This window comes from Pseudophryne corroboree, chromosome 4 (assembly GCF_028390025.1).
Source record: "Pseudophryne corroboree isolate aPseCor3 chromosome 4, aPseCor3.hap2, whole genome shotgun sequence".
In the NCBI taxonomy this organism is placed as follows: Eukaryota; Metazoa; Chordata; class Amphibia; order Anura; family Myobatrachidae; genus Pseudophryne; species Pseudophryne corroboree.
In genome coordinates this window covers 417,876,024-417,893,850 of record NC_086447.1, presented here as the reverse complement: position 1 = coordinate 417,893,850, position 17,827 = coordinate 417,876,024, and the positions used below count along the sequence as shown (strand labels likewise).

The following is a 17,827-nucleotide window of genomic DNA, read 5'->3' as shown; positions in this document are numbered from 1 at the left end:
TGGTAAAGACCCGGGGTGCCGTGAACAATCCAAACGGCAGCGTCTGAAACTGATAGTGACAGTTTTGTACCACGAACCTGAGGTACCCTTGGTGAGAAGGGCAAATTGGGACATGGAGGTAAGCATCCCTGATGTCCAGGGACACCATATAGTCCCCTTCTTCCTGGTTCGCTATCACTGCTCTGAGTGACTCCATCTTGATTTGAACCTTTGTATGTAAGTGTTCAAATATTTCAGATTTAGAATAGGTCTCACCGAGCCGTCTGGCTTAAGTACCACAATATAGTGTGGAATAATACCCCTTTCCTTGTTGTAGGAGGGGTACTTTGATTATCACCTGCTGGGAATACAGCTTGTGAATTGTTTCCAATACTGCCTCCCTGTCGGAGGGAGACGTTGGTAAAGCAGACTTCAGGAACCTGCGAGGGGGAGACGTCTCGAATTTCCAATCTGTACCCCTGGGATACTACTTGTAAGCTCCAGGGGTCCACTTGCGAGTGAGCCCACTGCGTGCTGAAACTCTTGAGACGACCCCCCACCGCACCTGAGTCCGCTTGTACGGCCCCAGCGTCATGCTGAGGACTTGGTAGAAGCGGTGGAGGGCTTCTGTTCCTGGGAATGGGCTGCCTGCTGCAGTCTTCTTCCCTTTCCTCTATCCCTGTGTAAGGATGTGCCCTGTGGGCACATCCATGTGGCTGTCCCTAGCTGGGGGCAGCGCTGGGGCAGCTTGTCTGTCCCCAGCGCGGAGTGTGCGGCGGCGGGTGCCTGGTGCAGGGATCGGATGTTTCCCTGCACCAGGCTGTCGGCGGAGAGCGGCGCGGCGGCGCTTTAAACTTGGCGCCGCTCGGGCCGCCAATCAGAAGCGCCGTCTGCAGCGTTTGAATCTTGGCGCCCTCCGGGAGCCAATCGCGGCTCCCGGAGCGGCAGCCAATCGTAGAGGGACGCGGCGAGCCAATCGGCGCTCGCCGCATCATAGGCCCCGGCGTCGGACGTCAGACGCCGGGCGGGACCGTGAAGAAAAGGCCGCGCCGAAGAGCGGCAGAAGAGACGACGGGCGGGAGCGGAAGAGAGCGGGCGCGCAGAAGAGCGCGAAGAAAGAAGACGGGCTCGGAAAGGAAGATGTCCAGCGGCGGCTGGACGCGGCGCGACGACGGCGGCGCCGCTGGCCAGGACGGGCCAGCGGCCGAAGATTAAAGAACAGCGCCGGAGGGGTCACCAGGGGTGGGAAGCAAAGGGCTGCCGAAGCTCCCCCCTGGTGCCTCTCCCAGCGGGTCAGGTAGGCCCTTATCAGGCGCCCCAGTACCCGCCCCTCCCTAGACCACCGGGTGTTCGGGCAATAGGCCCGTGGGCACAGTCAGGCCCTCCCGGCCTGTGGGCATTGAGTCGGGCCCTCCCGGCCCGTGGGCATTGAGTCGGGCCTCCTGGCCCGTGGGGGCATATAGTCGGGCCCTCCTGGCCCGTGGCCAAGTGGGTACAGATAAGGTGACCCTGGGCATTAGGCCCAGGTCACCCAACGGGCACCAGTTAGGCGGGCACTAGGCCCGGGGCACAAGCCAGGCACTAGGCCTGTGGGGCATTAGAGGGCATTAGGCCCTAGTGTATTTTGGCCATTAGGGAATATTAAGGTGACCCTGGGCACAAGGCCCAGGTCACCCAACGGGCAGCAAGTTAGGCGGGCGCTAGGCCCGTGGGCGAAGTCAGGCGTCCGGCCTGTGTGCAGTTAGGGGGCGCTAGGCCCAGCGAAGCAGTGTTTTCCCCGAGGTGAGTACAGGTGGCCCTGGGCGCTAGGCCCAGGCCACCCTGAGGTAATTAGGTGGGTGAGCTGTGCGGCCCCCACTACGGGGTGTTCTGAGTCGGGTAGATAAAGGGACAACACCGTGTTAAGTTGTATTCCGATGTGTGTGGTTACCGTGCAGGGCAAATTGCTGTTATGAGGTTTGTGCTAGTTATGTTGCACCACACCCACAGAGCTAGTTTGAGGGCTCTGCCGTTGTAGATAGTATAGGGTGTGACACTAGGGTAGAGTTAGGCCCTGCACGGCTGTTTCTCTTTGCCTCCTTACAGGGACCTGTAAGTGGAGAAGATCGGAGTGCAAGACTTGTGACGGTGAGTAGCATTCGTGTGCGTTTGTCCCTTGTTTGTCCCCGAGCGCCGGAGTCGGGATTGCTCACGGATGTGAGAATCCTTTTCATCACACTACGTGCGAAAGCGCGAGTGTGTGAAATCTGGGTAGCTGAGGCTTTGTGCCGGTGATGACCATTCACCCAGCCGGTGAAGGTCGCGGCCACCCCTGGGGTATCCCCTGTTCCAGCGGAAGAAGGGTCGATACCCCCTTTAATGTAAACCCTTCTCTCCTCAGCTAGGTCGTCGGTCAGCTCCGAGAGGGAATCGCCGTGTCCGGATCCGAGTGAAGATTTCCAGGTCCGTTGAGGGTTCCGGTACCTGAAGGTGAGAGAGAGCGGCGCCTGGTGAGTACCGAGTCTACACCTGCACGGCAGCAGGCACCACACGCACGCACCGCAGGCCCCCGCACCTCTCACACTGGGCAGATATGACTGGCCTTTTGCCCGCTTGCCCTTATGGGGACGAAAGGACTGAGGCTGAAAAGACGGTGTCTTTTTCTGCTGAGATGTGACTTGGGGTAAAAAAGGTGGATTTTCCAGCTGTTGCCGTGGCCACCAGGTCCGATGGACCGACCCCAAATAACTCCTCCCCTTTATACGGCAATACTTCCATGTGCCGTTTGGAATCTGCATCACCTGACCACTGTCGTGTCCATAAACATCTTCTGGCAGATATGGACATCGCACTTACTCTTGATGCCAGAGTGCAAATATCCCTCTGTGCATCTCGCATATATAGAAATGCATCCTTTAAATGCTCTATAGTCAATAAAATACTGTCCCTGTCAAGGGTATCAATATTTTCAGTCAGGGAATCCGACCAAGCCACCCCAGCGCTGCACATCCAGGCTGAGGCGAACGCTGGTCGCAGTATAACACCAGTATGTGTGTATATACTTTTTAGGATATTTTCCAGCCTCCTATCAGCTGGCTCCTTGAGGGCGGCCGTATCTGGAGACGGTAACGCCACTTGTGATAAGCGTGTGAGCGCCTTCATTTAATTTATCTGATTCAGGAAAAACTACAGGTAGTTTTTTCACACCTCACATAATACCCTTTTTTGTGGTACTTGTAGTATCAGAAATATGTAACACCTCCTTCATTGCGCTTAACATGTAACGTGTGGCCCTAAAGGAAAATACGTTTGTTTCTTCACCGTCGACACTGGAGTCAGTGTCCGTGTCTGTGTCTGTGTCGACCGACTGAGGTAAATGGGCGTTTTAAAGCCCCTGACGGTGTTTGAGACGCCTGGACAGGTACTAATTTGTTTGCCGGCCGTCTCATGTCGTCAACCGACCTTGCAGCGTGTTGACATTATCACGTTATTCCCTAAATAAGCCATCCATTCCGGTGTCGACTCCCTAGAGCAGGCCTGGCCAACCTGTGGCTCTCCAGCTGTTGTAAAACTACAAGTCCCATCATGCTTTGTCACAGTTTTGCTATTAGGAAATGCTAAAACTGTGGCAAGGCATGCTGTGATGTGTAGTTTCACAACATCTGGAGAGCCACTGGTTGGCCAGGCCTGCCCTAGAGAGTGACATCACCATTACAGGCAATTGCTCCGCCTCCTCACCAACATCGTCCTCATACATGTCGACACACACGTACCGACACACAGCACACACACAGGGAATGCTCTGATAGAGGACAGGACCCCACTAGCCCTTTGGGGAGACAGAGGGAGAGTTTGCCAGCACACACCAAAACGCTATAATTATACAGGGACAACCTTTATATAAGTGTTTTCCCTTATAGCATCTTAATATATAATCATATCGCCAAATAAGTGCCCCCCCCCTCTCTGTTTTAACCCTGTTTCTGTAGTGCAGTGCAGGGGAGAGCCTGGGAGCCTTCCCTCCAGCAGTTCTGTGAGGGAAAATGGCGCTGTGTGCTGAGGAGAATAGGCCCCGCCCCCTTTTCGGCGGGCTTCTTCTCCCGTTTTTCTGACAACCTGGCAGGGGTTAAATACATCCATATAGCCCCAGAGGCTATATGTGATGTATTTTTAGCCAGTATAGGTACTTTCATTGCTGCCCAGGGCGCCCCCCCCAGCGCCCTGCACCCTCAGTGACCGTTGGTGTGAAGTGTGCTGAGAGCAATGGCGCACAGCTGCAGTGCTGTGCGCTACCTCATGAAGACTGAGAAGTCTTCAGCCGCCGATTTCTGGACCTCTTCTCTCTTCAGCATCTGCAAGGGGGTCGGCGGCGCGGCTCCGGTGACCCATCCAGGCTGTACCTGTGATCGTCCCTCTGGAGCTAGTGTCCAGTAGCCTAAGAAGTCAATCCATCCTGCACGCAGGTGAGTTCACTTCTTCTCCCCTAAGTCCCTCGTTGCAGTGAGCCTGTTGCCAGCAGGACTCACTGAAAATAAAAAACCTAATAAAACTTTTACTCTAAGCAGCTCTTTAGGAGAGCCACCTAGATTGCACCCTTCTCGGCCGGGCACAAAAACCTAACTGAGGCTTGGAGGAGGGTCATAGGGGGAGGAGCCAGTGCACACCACCTGATCCTAAAGCTTTTACTTTTGTGCCCTGTCTCCTGCGGAGCCGCTGTTCCCCATGGTCCTGACGGAGTCCCCAGCATCCACTTAGGACGTCAGAGAAAGGTTATTTACATTTAGTGGGACCATCTGTATAACCTGGTCATCAGACAATTTGTTAAAGTTTAAACGACCACTAAAAAAAACAGCCATGCCCAGCCTACGCGGAACCTGTACAACCTGCTGACCATGTTCATTTTCCTGGACTTGGTTTATTGAAGCCTCATGGAGCACTGTCAGGTATCCCCCAGCAAACAAGAAAGCAGTACTACACACGGTAGCAGCCATTTCACAGTGAGAGAGGAGAAAAATGTGTTTGGGCCCCTTTTAAAGGCCCAAAAAGTCAGGTGTGACTAATGTAGAATTGACAACACATGTAAACACGCTTCTCAAAAGCAGGTCTACTTTTTTTTAGGCTTTTTGTACGATTAGTATTTTTTTTCGGCCGCACATGCATTTTCACGGAAGAGATTTCAAATACGAATGCTTAGTAAATGACCGAGTTCTATACCTAAACAACCGCGTTTGACCAATGGTGTATTCATTCGTATTTTTACTACACAGCCGTAATAAAAATACGAATGCCCTCATCACTGCCGAGATTTGTGCTTAGTAAATTCCTGAGATGCCACTTTGAAGAAAAAACACCAAATCAGTTAAAATCGGGACCTTAGTAAATATACCCCCAAGTGTCTCAAATTAGGAGCTGTGCAGCAGAAAATAAGGAAAGAAGAGTTGTCACTATGTAGACATGACACTTTTTTTTTGTCTTAATGACAATTGAGGCAGCACAGCCCTTTCTTGGAGACCTTCTGCAGTGGGATGTTAACTCCTGTCACAAGTGCACACTAGATTAATCATTTAAGAGATACTGCAGTTCACCATTTTTTGTTTTTCATTTACATGGCACCTAGGGGTTTATTTATCAATCAGCATTTTTCAGATGGATGTGCTGTGATATGTAAAGAAGCTATATGTTTTAAAGTCAGTAAACTGATATTGATGAATAAACCCCCTAAACCAACTGTACCATTCATGACTTTACAGAAGCACAAAAGCCATCCCAAAGTCATTAAGGAACACCCATTGTGGATTAATGCTTGGATGGTGCATCTGTCCATACAATCAGTAACTTGTATATACTGTTTGCACAGATTAAAGGAAGCAGCCTACTCCTACTTTATAATATGTGCAGCTATTTTTAATTTAGGGCTTCAGGACATAGACAATTTACAATAGTATGATCTTCATCAATATTTGTACAAAGACAATAGGATTAACTCTGCCATTGGAGCTCTACAAATTGTAGAACTGAAGATGGGCTAGGTTGCAAGAGCTTATGAAAAGTCTATGCACAGGACTAGACATTCCAATTTCTTGGAATTGCTAATTCCTTAAAAGTAAAAAAAAAATATATATATAAATTAAACTACAGTTGTAAATTTCAAAGGAAAAGAGGGAGAACTGAAATTGGGCAATTCAATGAGAACCAGTAGTCTCAAAGTAACTGTAAAATGCTGGCACTACTCAACAGAAGTGCGCTGAAAAATGCGCGGTAATGTGGGAAATTTAATTGTTGCTGATGTGCACAGCTCATATCATGATGGCACATCACTGAGAACTGAGTAGCCACCAAAGTGTTATGAGAAAAATATCACTTGAGTTATTTTTCATTTAATCATTTTTACAGCTACGAAAAAGTCCAATTAACTGTTTAACCTGAGTAGATGAATAGCCTCCAAGATGATTCCTCTGCTGACTAAGCCATTTCATGACAGGGATGCCCTCTGCAATTCTGTTCTGCTGGCAGAAGGAAAGCAGGGCATAGGCTGCCGTCTCAATATCTGTTGTCCTTGGCTGCCAGTAATAGATTTCTGTTTCAGATGGTGAAGACCAGTACTTTGACCCTCCTAAATTACAGAAAACAAATTGTTTTACACATGCAAATTGTTTAAAAAAAAAAAAAAGAGAGACCTTCTGCATGCATAGTCTGGTTTCTCTACATTCATTTATCCATTCAACTTCGTTGAAGTGGTTTTTTTTAAGCAATAGCAAGAAAAGTCAAGTTTTAATGAATTTAACTGTTTAAAATAGTGCCCTCACAATGACAGATTGCTTTCCCTTTCCAAAATGAGCTTACGGTTACAATTCTAGAGGAGCACCTCTGGTCAATAATAATGTATCTCATTTATCACTGTATATGACACAGGGATTCCTGTCAACAGTAAATCTGATACAATGAAAATTAATCTGGCTGTGAACCAGTCCATATTTATATAGAGAGCCACCTAACCCTGCTAGTCTATGTCTATTTTAAACTGCTTCAGATACCCCCTGGAGATAGTAATTACCATAATATCTCCCCACCACCACCCCCACCCTTTACCTAAGTGCATTTCTTCTCTCTCTCTTCCTGACGCCTTTGAAAGACAGTATCATCACCCAACATATCTAAATATCTGCGACGCTGTCGGGTGATGCGTTAGGGAAGACAATTCTAGGTGATTGCTAAAGATATCACCCTGGATCCTATTCAGATCTGGCATTGGTCTCCGCCACCCATATGCAGGAGCCAGCAAACGGAGTTGCAGACCAGCATGACCCTGCCGCAAGCCTCCACCACTACGTCCCTCCTAAATGGCAGCACCCAGGGCACATGCCCTGACTCACACTATGCCACCTTGTTATGCCCCTGGCCCCAGATCACTTCCAGCTACATGGAGGCAGTTGTTAACATGAGCTGGAGTGCAACTAAAGGTGATAGACGCTCCTTACTCAGGCTAGTAAATCCAGGACTCAGAGCAGGGACTTCGGGCACTGGGACAATGGAGGAGAGGTGCCCCCTTTAGGGCAGCCAGCCGGAGTCGGCAGCTTCCAATGCCTCTAGCAGTTCCACCCCTGGCAATATTCCTAGTGTTATTTAGCACATAGCTGTACATTTCCAGGGGAATAACTTTAAATTTCTTTAGGGATTAGCCTCATACTGAACATCCTGAAGTCAGCTCCTCCTTTACCTAACCTAAGGGCATAGATTGTAACTCGAGAGCATGGCCCTCTTACCTCTTTTATTGTCAGTTATTACCAAATCTTGTTTTATTACATTTCTAATACTACTTTGTTCCCGATTGTGAAGTACAACGAAATATTCTGGCGCTATATAAGTAGATGTTAATAAATACATTAACAAACACACTCCCAAAGTTTCTATAATTAATTTAAGCCATAAATAAGGTAAAACTGAAAAGTTTTCTTGGGCAAAAAGAAATATAATTAAAAGAATGGAGGTGCGATACTAAGGGGTAAATTTACTAAAGCTTCTAAACCAGATAATTGGTGCATAGAAGATCGCTTATGCGATTCATAGTGAATCACCCCCTTGGTTAACTCTTACCATTATCTCTACACAGGATAATGGATGGTGATAAAGTACCAGCCAATCAGCTTCTAACTGCCATGTTACACGCTGGGATTGAAAAATGACAGGAGCTGGTTGGTTGGTACTTTATCACCGTGAAATGTATCACTTTTCAAGGCTTAGTACATCTGGCCCTTTGTAACATAAATATCACAAATGAAAATAAAACCTCTTAAAAATGAACATGCTAAGCACACAAATGCACAAAATGGATGTTATTTTGTATGTGTATTTATTTTAAGATAATGTACTGTACATATATATTATACCACTGTCTTCAAAAGTATGTCTCTTTAAACACATTTACTGTACATACTCACAGAAGACACACAATTTGGAAGGGAAAAATACTGACATTGGCTTTAAAAGAGAAGCAGCTTTGCTTGAGTTCAACTTATAACATTATTATTGTATTTACCTGTAGTACTTGCCCTTGAATTAAGCTGGGTTAGAGCAGCCTCTGCTTTGGTGCTATTGGCCAGTGACAGAGCATACACAACAACTGAAAAAGTGTAATTGCTGGAAATTCCTTCAGCAAACTTCCCCTCAAGATACTGCACGGCTTTTTGAACTCTGGAGTGATAACGGTTCTAAAGAGAATATGGAAATATTGTTTACTAGTTAAATTAGTGTAATTTTTATACATTAATGTATTTAGAATGCATAATATAGACACACTGTTTAGTGTGATCTACTCTTTCAGACACAGTAATAATACATTTACACTGTTTTAAGAAATAAATAAAAAATTAAATATGCAATCTAATGATATATCTAATGATATATTGATTAAACAAATGAAAACAATATAAACCGATATGACACTAACATGGGACCTACAGTATGTGTTCACATATATCATTTCTGCCGTTGCTGATTTTCAAGTCCATCATCACTTGTTTTCAATCAGATTATCAGTTTGTTCAGTTACTGTATAATCCCTGTGTGCAAATAAGTTCCAGGCGCACATGCGCAGGACTTTTATTCAGCCTCCTCGTTTCCTCTTCCACACCTACACTGACCCACTAGTGCCCCCTTCGGGGACAGACAAAACTACAGACCTGACACCTAAGATTTCATAATACAAAAACACTCCAAAGGCTGTATTTTATAAATATCCTTATCTTAAGCTCATATTAGCCTCATATTCCATAGTGTCTTATCAACAAATATATATAAAATTTTTCACAAAAAATAAAAACATACTGTATATGTCATACACAGATACAAATTGTCACTGAGTTTCCCTTTATATACCTTAAATAAATTTGAAGCCTTTCTTGTTGGCGAAAAAGTGCAATGCTATTAAGAAGCTTTCTTTGCAGTGTAATATTACTTCTGCCCAGCAAGCTTTTTATAATGATCATTCTTAGATCCTAATAGATAGGCATTTTCATTTCTCCGTAAAATAAATTATCTACCCACATCTCTATAACAGAAATATATCATAGTCATTCACAGAGTAGAGAGATCACAAAGGGAAAGAAATCCACTTATATAGATAGAAAATTTACAGCTAGAGGTGTCAAGATAAGGAGTAGACCAAATCTCAATTATGAAGTCTCCAAATTCAAAACATGACATATCTTATAACGATCCATATTTTAACCCCCCCAAGATATAACAGATTCCCAACCTACAGAAATAAGTTTTAGCCAAATGCCATTTCTTTACCCTACATACAGACATTAGACATTGTTCAACTCCACAGTGTCATTAAGTCCTTTGGGGACCAAAGTGGAGAGGCAATAGATCCAGTACGCTTCCCTCCTGCATAGCCTACCGAATCTATCGCACCCTCTCCAGTATTCTTGATCTGCTCGATTACATGCACAATGATTTTATCCAGGGTACCACCTTGGCAAAGTAGGACATGTTTTGAAAGTGGGTGGTATTTAATCACTCCCAAGATATTCCTTTTATGTTCCATATGTCTCACATGTAGATTCCTTGTGGTGTGGCCCACATATTGCAGGCCGCATCCACAATTAATCACATATACGACATACGGAGTTTTGCTGTTGAGAAAATCTTTGATCCCAAATTCTTCTTTATTTACTTTCGATTTGAAAGTAAAAGTTTTTTTTTTATTATTCATACATGTCCTACACCCTATATTGCTACATTTGCGAAATCCTGATGGTGCCATGGGTAACCAACCCAACTCTTTGCATTTTCCAGTATTGTCCCTACTCTTCTTCTCTTCAAAATGGCTATTAACAAGTCAATTTTTTAGATTCTCCCCTCTTCTAAAAATGACTGTGCCCTTGAGACTTAGGGAGGTCCTAAGTACACCGTCTTGTTGCAATAAAAGAGTACAGCATTTGGCCTTATCATTTTTTAAATTTCTTTCGAGCAGCAGTTGAACTGTGTAACAAAACAGACAGATCTATCTTTTTTAGATATTACATTTTTCTTTTTAGAGTCTCCCAATAACCTATCTCTATCTATATTATTCACACAGTTTGCTGCTGCCTTAATTACTTCCTCAGGGTAATGTAGCTCTAAGAACAAATTTTAGAGCCTCTCTGATTGTTTTTCATATGCTTGTTCTGTTGAGAAATTGCGTTTTACTCTAATGGTGTCCTTCCAGACCCGCACATGCACACTTCTATAGTCCAGGTATCTCTCCTGTTCCACTGGTTTAACATATGTTTCTGTCTCAAGGTATTGTTCCCCTATGGAAATTTGTGTAAGTGCGCCACTATAAGACCAATCCTTACCTCTTTTCCTTAACCAGTTAATATATTTGCAGCAATATATTTTGTGGCAGCACCCCCAAATCAGATTTGAATTCAGAATACAGAATACAATTGGGGTCTTCTATTCTATGCTTTACCGAATAATACTAGTACAGTAGATCCTCATTTTCTTTCCCTTTTAAAAATATTTCAGTAGACAGCATAACTCTGTAATGCCTGGATCAATTTACACCAAACTTGCTACACATATGACTTACAGTTGGAGAACAAACACTGTGCAGGTAAGACACCCCTAGCACCCATAGGGGTGAGGCAGCAACACAGAGTATTTCAGCAGACAGCATAACTCTGAAATGCCTGGTGCAATCTACACCAAATTTGGTACACATATGACTTACACTCTGGGAACAAACACTGTGGGGTTAACACACCCCTAGCACTGCTAGGAGTGGGCCAGAAGCACAGACTATATCAGGACATGCATGATATGTCAGTGACGATAGGCCTTCATGTGACAGTGGCAGTGACATGAAGTGAGGAGGGGAATGAAGGTAGCAGGAAGCCACACACTGAGAGTTTTATATATATATATATATATATATATATATATGAATACAGCAGCAGCCGGCACTCCTATAATCTGTACAACGTGCTCAGGTGCCAGAATCAAAGTAATAGAGAATCCAATAGAGCACGGCACTCAGAGACAGCAATAGTGAAAAGTTGAAATTTATGTTCCAATGTCAACAATTGTTTCGGAGAAACACACTCCGTCGTCAGGACAACATAGTATCAGCCAAGTAACAGACAGACAGACATTTACCCCCCTAAATACCTGTAACACCACGTTTGCCACAGCCCACCGCGGAAGCCGCTTCTCAGGGACACAAGGGGCTAAAATGAAAACAGCAGGAATTTAAGCATTACTGTGAAAAATACAATAAAACATAAAAGAATAGCACAGATACATAGCACCCACCATGACCAGGATTACCCCAAAGCTGATAATCATATACAGTACAATACTTATATAAACAGAGATAAACACTACCTTAAACTAACGAATTCCAATTGATTTTTTCATTTAAACCACCCGGGAAGCTAGTTCCGAGTCTAGTGATCCACCTAGCTTCTTTGACAAGTAAATATTTTGCTCTGTCACCTCCCCTCAAACTGAGTGGGACGTGATCAATCATAAAATATCGATCAGATACCAAAGTATGCCCTGACTGCTTAAAGTGTTTCGCAACTGGTTGGTCTATGCTCTTTCCTTCCAAAATCAGTTTAATGGTGGATCGATGTGCCGCCATACGTTCAGAGAATTTGCGAATTGTCTGGCCTACATAATGTAAGCCACACGGGCAAACAATGATGTACACCACATGTGATGTAGAACATGTCAGCACAAACCTAATATCATACTGTTTATTACAGTGGGGGTGTTTAAATGTTTTACAATGTAGCATGTACCTGCAAGTGGTGCAACCACTGTATCGGTAGCAGCCAGGTGCTTTAAAGCACACATTAGGATTATTAATTTTACCCATACCAGTAATATCTGTTCTAACAACTCTATCCCTGATGTTCCTTCCACGACGGAAGGACATCAGAGGAGTGGATTTATGGAAAACTTTAAGTTCAGGATCAGAAGAAACAATTGGCCATAAGGCCTTAGCTGCTCTCCTGATAATAGGACTAGAAGTAGTGAAATCACTAGAAAAGGGAATCCTATTGGTAAGATGTTTGGTAGTAGGATCTAATACCGATTGGCAGGACATTTTTAGTACTTCTTCTTTCTGACTTTTAAGAGTAATGGAGTCATATCCACGAGAAACAAACTTGTCAATCAGTGAATCAAGCTCAGCAGAAATAGTGGACGGATTTGAAGCAATCCGCGCTACTCGCATCATCTGAGAACGCGGTAGCCCCATCTTGAGCGTCTCTGGGTGATGGCTAGAAGCCAACAGGAGAGTATTACGTTCTGTGGGCTTGTGGAAAATCTCTGTACACAATTGGCCCTCAAGCAACTTAATTTTTACATCTAAAAAATGTACTTCCTCATTGCTAAAGACATATGTAAACTTAATAGAGGAAAAGTGGAAACTCAGGCTCTCAATGCCCTCGCATCTTATAATGATATTGTGATCAGGCCCGCCGATAAAGGCGGGGCAATTGTTGTGTTGGATGTACAGTATTATAGAGATGAGATCTACTCTCAATTGGCTGATATGGAAGTTTACCAGAGGTTGTCACTGATCCCACGTGCAGGTTTCAGAAAGAACTTTAGGGAATTCTTAAATCAGCTAAAGAGTCTGGCAAACTTCCTGACAAAATCTATAAAGCCTTAACCATTAAGTATCCTAAAGTACCCATTCTATACATGCTTCCCAAGCTACACAAGAATTCTGAAACCCCTCCCGGACGCCCGATCATTTCGGCCCCAGATTCATTATACCGGTCGGAGGCCCAGCTGTTGGACTCTATTCTTCAGCCCTTACTCATCCATCAGGATACCTTTTTGAAGGATACTACATCTTTTCTTAAAAAGATCCAAGGCCTCCCTAACATCCCTGCTGGAACTTTATTATGCTGTTTAGACATATGTAGCTTATATACAGCGATCCCACATGCTGAAGGCATTCAGGCCATGAAGAAGTTCCTGATGGCTGAACTCTCGTTGCATTTATTTTTGTCCTTACTTGAGTTAACACTTCAACGTAATTATTTTCTGTTTGATGGTTCCTTTTTTTTGCAGCGTAGAGGGTGTGCGATGGGGTCCCCTGTTGCCCCGTCATATGCGAACATTTTCATGTTCGATCAAGAACGTGATTTTTTTTTGAGAATTCGGATATTTGCGACAATATTTTGATGTATTGTCGCTATATAGACGATATCTTTCTGCTATGGGGAGGAGGTCAGGATTCTTTTGTGAATCACATAGAGAGGATCAATGGCTCTGAGTCCTATATTAAGTTTACATATGTCTTTAGCAATGAGGAAGTACATTTTTTAGATGTAAAAATTAAGTTGCTTTAGGGCCAATTGTGTACAGAGGTTTTCCACAAGCTCACAGAACGTAATACTCTCCTGTTGGCTTCTAGCCATCACCCAGAGACGCTCCAGAGGGGGCTACCGCGTTCTCAGATGATGCGAGTAGCGCGGATTGCTTCAAATCCGTCCACTATTTCTGCTGAGCTTGATTCACTGATTGACAAGTTTGTTTCTCGTGGATATGACTCCATTACTCTTAAAAGTCAGAAAGAAGAAGTTCTAAAAATGTCCCGCCAATCTGTATTAGATCCTACTACCAAACATCTTACCAATAGGATTCCCTTTTCTAGTGATTTCACTACTTCTAGTCCCATTATCATGAGTGCAACTAAGGCCTTATGGCCAATTGTTTCTTCTGATCCTGAACTTAAAGTTTTCCATAAATCCACTCCTCTGATGTCCTTCCGTCGTGGAAGGAACATCAGGGATAGAGTTGTTAGAACAGATATTACTGGTATGGGTAAAATTAATAATCCTAATGTGTGCTTTAAAGCACCTGGCTGCTACCGATACAGTGGTTGCACCACTTGCAGGTACATGCTACATTGTAAAACATTTAAACACCCCCACTGTAATAAACAGTATGATATTAGGTTTGTGCTGACATGTTCTACATCACATGTGGTGTACATCATTGTTTGCCCGTGTGGCTTACATTATGTAGGCCAGACAATTCGCAAATTCTCTGAACGTATGGCGGCACATCGATCCGCCATTAAACTGATTTTGGAAGGAAAGAGCATAGACCAACCAGTTGCGAAACACTTTAAACAGTCAGGGCATACTTTGGATTCTCTTCGATATTTTATGATTGATCACGTCCCACTCAGCTTGAGGGGAGGTGACAGAGCAAAATATTTACTTGTCAAAGAAGCTAGGTGGATCACTAGACTCGGAACTAGCTTCCCGGGTGGTTTAAATGAAAAAATCAATTGGAATTCGTTAGTTTAAGGTAGTGTTTATCTCTGTTTATATAAGTATTGTACTGTATATGATTATCAGCTTTGGGGTAATCCTGGTCATGGTGGGTGCTATGTATCTGTGCTATTCTTTTATGTTTTATTGTATTTTTCACAGTAATGCTTAAATTCCTGCTGTTTTCATTTTAGCCCCTTGTGTCCCTGAGAAGCGGCTTCCGGCCTCCTTGCGATCCTGAAACGCAAGCTACCACCGGGTGGAACGCATGCTGTGGTCTCCTTGGCGACGGACAAGTACATGGCGGAAGTCAGCCCGGGGACAGAAGTGCGGGCGTAAACGCGGTGGGCTGTGGCAAACGTGGTGTTACAGGTATTTAGGGGGGTAAATGTCTGTCTGTCTGTTACTTGGCTGATACTATGTTGTCCTGACGACGGAGTGTGTTTCTCCGAAACAATTGTTGACATTGGAACATAAATTTCAACTTTTCACTATTGCTGTCTCTGAGTGCCGTGCTCTATTGGATTCTCTCTCTCTCTCTCTCTCTCTCTCTCTCTCTATATATATATATATATATATATATATATATATATATATATATATAAAGAAAGAGAGAGAGAGAGGAGCAGGGTCCCCAGCAGCACAGATTATATTAGGAGGTTCATGATATGTCAGGCAGGACAGTGCTGCATGTGACAGGGGCAGTGACATGATGTCAGGAGGGGAATGGAGGTAGCATGAACCCACACACTGAGAGTTATGTAGTGGAAGTAGCAGGATCCCCAGCAGCACAGAGTATATCAGGAGATGCATAATGTGCTGTGCTATATAAGAAACTGTAAATAAATAAATAAATAATTTCACAGGGGCACTGAGATGATGTGAAGAGGGGAATGGAGGCAGCAAGAAGCTACAGACTGAGAGTTGTATAGTGGGAAGAGCAGGGTCCCTTGAGGGACCAAAAAGGGGTCCGGCCACTACACAAAGTGGGTCAGGGAAGCAAGATATGTCTATATACTAGATCTCCAACCAACGTAAATTAACGAACAACTATAATTCTAATTTACCATCCTCATTCCATAGCAAAGCACGGGTATTCAGCTAGCATGTATATATATATATATATATATATATATATATATATAAAGAACAAAGTGATGTCCGGCACTCAGGGACAATGATAGAGCTGTGCTGCGGTGCCCTCCTTGTGGGACTTGTATCCCGATGTGCAGATCAAAGAGTAAAGCAGGCGGCACTCGGCAGTCTGGAATCCGTTAATTCTTTATTAGCAACAAGCCAACATGTTTCGGAGCTTCCTCCGTCCTCAGGGCAGTATTACTGCCCTGAGGACGGAGGAAGTTCCGAAACATGTTGGCTTGTTGCTAATAAAGAATTAACGGATTCCAGACTGCCGAGTGCCGCCTGCTTTACTCTTTGATCTATATATATATATATATATATATATATATATATATTTAGTGTTGGAAACTTTATAATCTTGTATGCTTTAACAGCCAAAACATGTGAGTGTTTATGTACTTACTCTGTAATATTCATCCTCTAGCAGTGAGGTCAGTATATAAGCAGTCAGGGTAACGGGGCCGTTCAGACCTCCCTGGAGTTCTGTGTGAATAACACGCCCAGGCTCAGAGAATACCCCGGTGTTCATATCCTGGTACTGCACCAACCATTCCACTGTCCCATTTAAAACATCTGGATTTATGTATATAAATGGCCGAGCCTGGAGGAAACATCTAAACACGAATGCTGAAAGCCTGCAAACAAATTGATTGGTTTTATAACTCAACATGACAAGATGCACATAAGTCACAAGACATAAAATGAAATACCAGTGTTAATTTTCCTGTATCAGTAACGTATTGGGTTTGGGAATGCAGTCTGCACACTATAAATATTTAGTATGATTATAGTCGTGATAAAAACATATATTAAGGATTCATTACCAAATGAATACTTAACCATATTTGATGGAAGCACACTGGAAAACTAAAGTTGTTAGACAAAAATATACCTAGACATTCCTGTGAATATATATATTTTTTAAATAAATTCTTTATTTTCAATTTCATTATTAAATCCGTAAGGAGAATACAAACAATGTATGTAGAATACAAGCCTTACAGAACATATAAAATACACAAATACAAAAAAAGGCTTACATCGGGCACAATCAAAAGGAAAACGAATCATTCACATACAAAATCTTGGTGTTATTTTAATGCAAATATGGAATGACAAGAAAAAATATATTAATCAAACATTGTAATTAAAAATAAGCCAACTATATAAGGCATCAAAAGGAAATTAAAAAAGAAAAAGACAACAGTAGCATTGTGCATTTAGGAAAAAAGGGAAGGATGAAACGAAAGAGTTGGAAGGGGGAAGTAAAGAAAGAATAAAAGAGAGAGGAGGGGCAGTTATCCGGTTGACAAAAATATTATAGCTTCAGATAGAACTTTCTAATAAAAAAGAGAGGTAGGTAACGATCTAAGAGCTAGATATGTCAATGCAGATTGTATCCACACCCAATACATGAAACGGCAAGTTAGTTCAAGAATGGTCCACAGGTGCCAAGGCACTATAGGAGGAGTCGATTTAAACTCCATACAATAATGCCAGGTAGCTACAAATGTGCCGCGCTTCTCGGGCGTCGAAAAGTGGATTTCATCCATTGTCACATAGAAGTCCAAGCATTGACACCAATCCCACATAGTGAGAAACTGTTAACTCTCCCTTTTGGGCGCTAAATCCTGTGACTATCTATTGCTAGGTGTCAGGCGAAAATAATACTTGTCAGTACAAATATAGTAAAATCAGATTTAATAAAAGAACATATAATAACATATGAGTAAAAATATTGCATCAAAATAGGATCATGAAGTCAAGTCACATAGGTGGCAGGAAGAAGATCATACCGGTTGATATGGTGGGAGCCGCAGGTGTTGATTCAAGCAGAGTACCCCGGGAAATACTCTGCTATGGCTCCTATGATTTAATTCCCGCTAGTCGTCTGTGTGTCCTTCAGCAATCAAAAGTGTCCATCAGTGGTGAAGAAAGGCACA

The 17,827-nt window shown here is 43.5% G+C and overlaps 1 protein-coding gene across 1 annotated transcript in view; it reads right to left on the bottom strand.

Annotated features, from left to right (window-relative positions):
* LOC134910921 (CD109 antigen-like) overlaps window positions 1-17,827 on the bottom strand; it is a 195,467-nt gene that overhangs the window by 36,975 nt on the left and 140,665 nt on the right. Inside the window, exons 25-27 of the mRNA XM_063919309.1 lie at window positions 16,288-16,519; window positions 8,495-8,666; window positions 6,381-6,571 (exon numbers count right to left, since the gene is read on the bottom strand). Of these exons, the coding sequence (XP_063775379.1) occupies window positions 6,381-6,571; window positions 8,495-8,666; window positions 16,288-16,519 (595 nt within the window). The remainder of the gene's footprint in view (window positions 1-6,380; window positions 6,572-8,494; window positions 8,667-16,287; window positions 16,520-17,827) is intronic.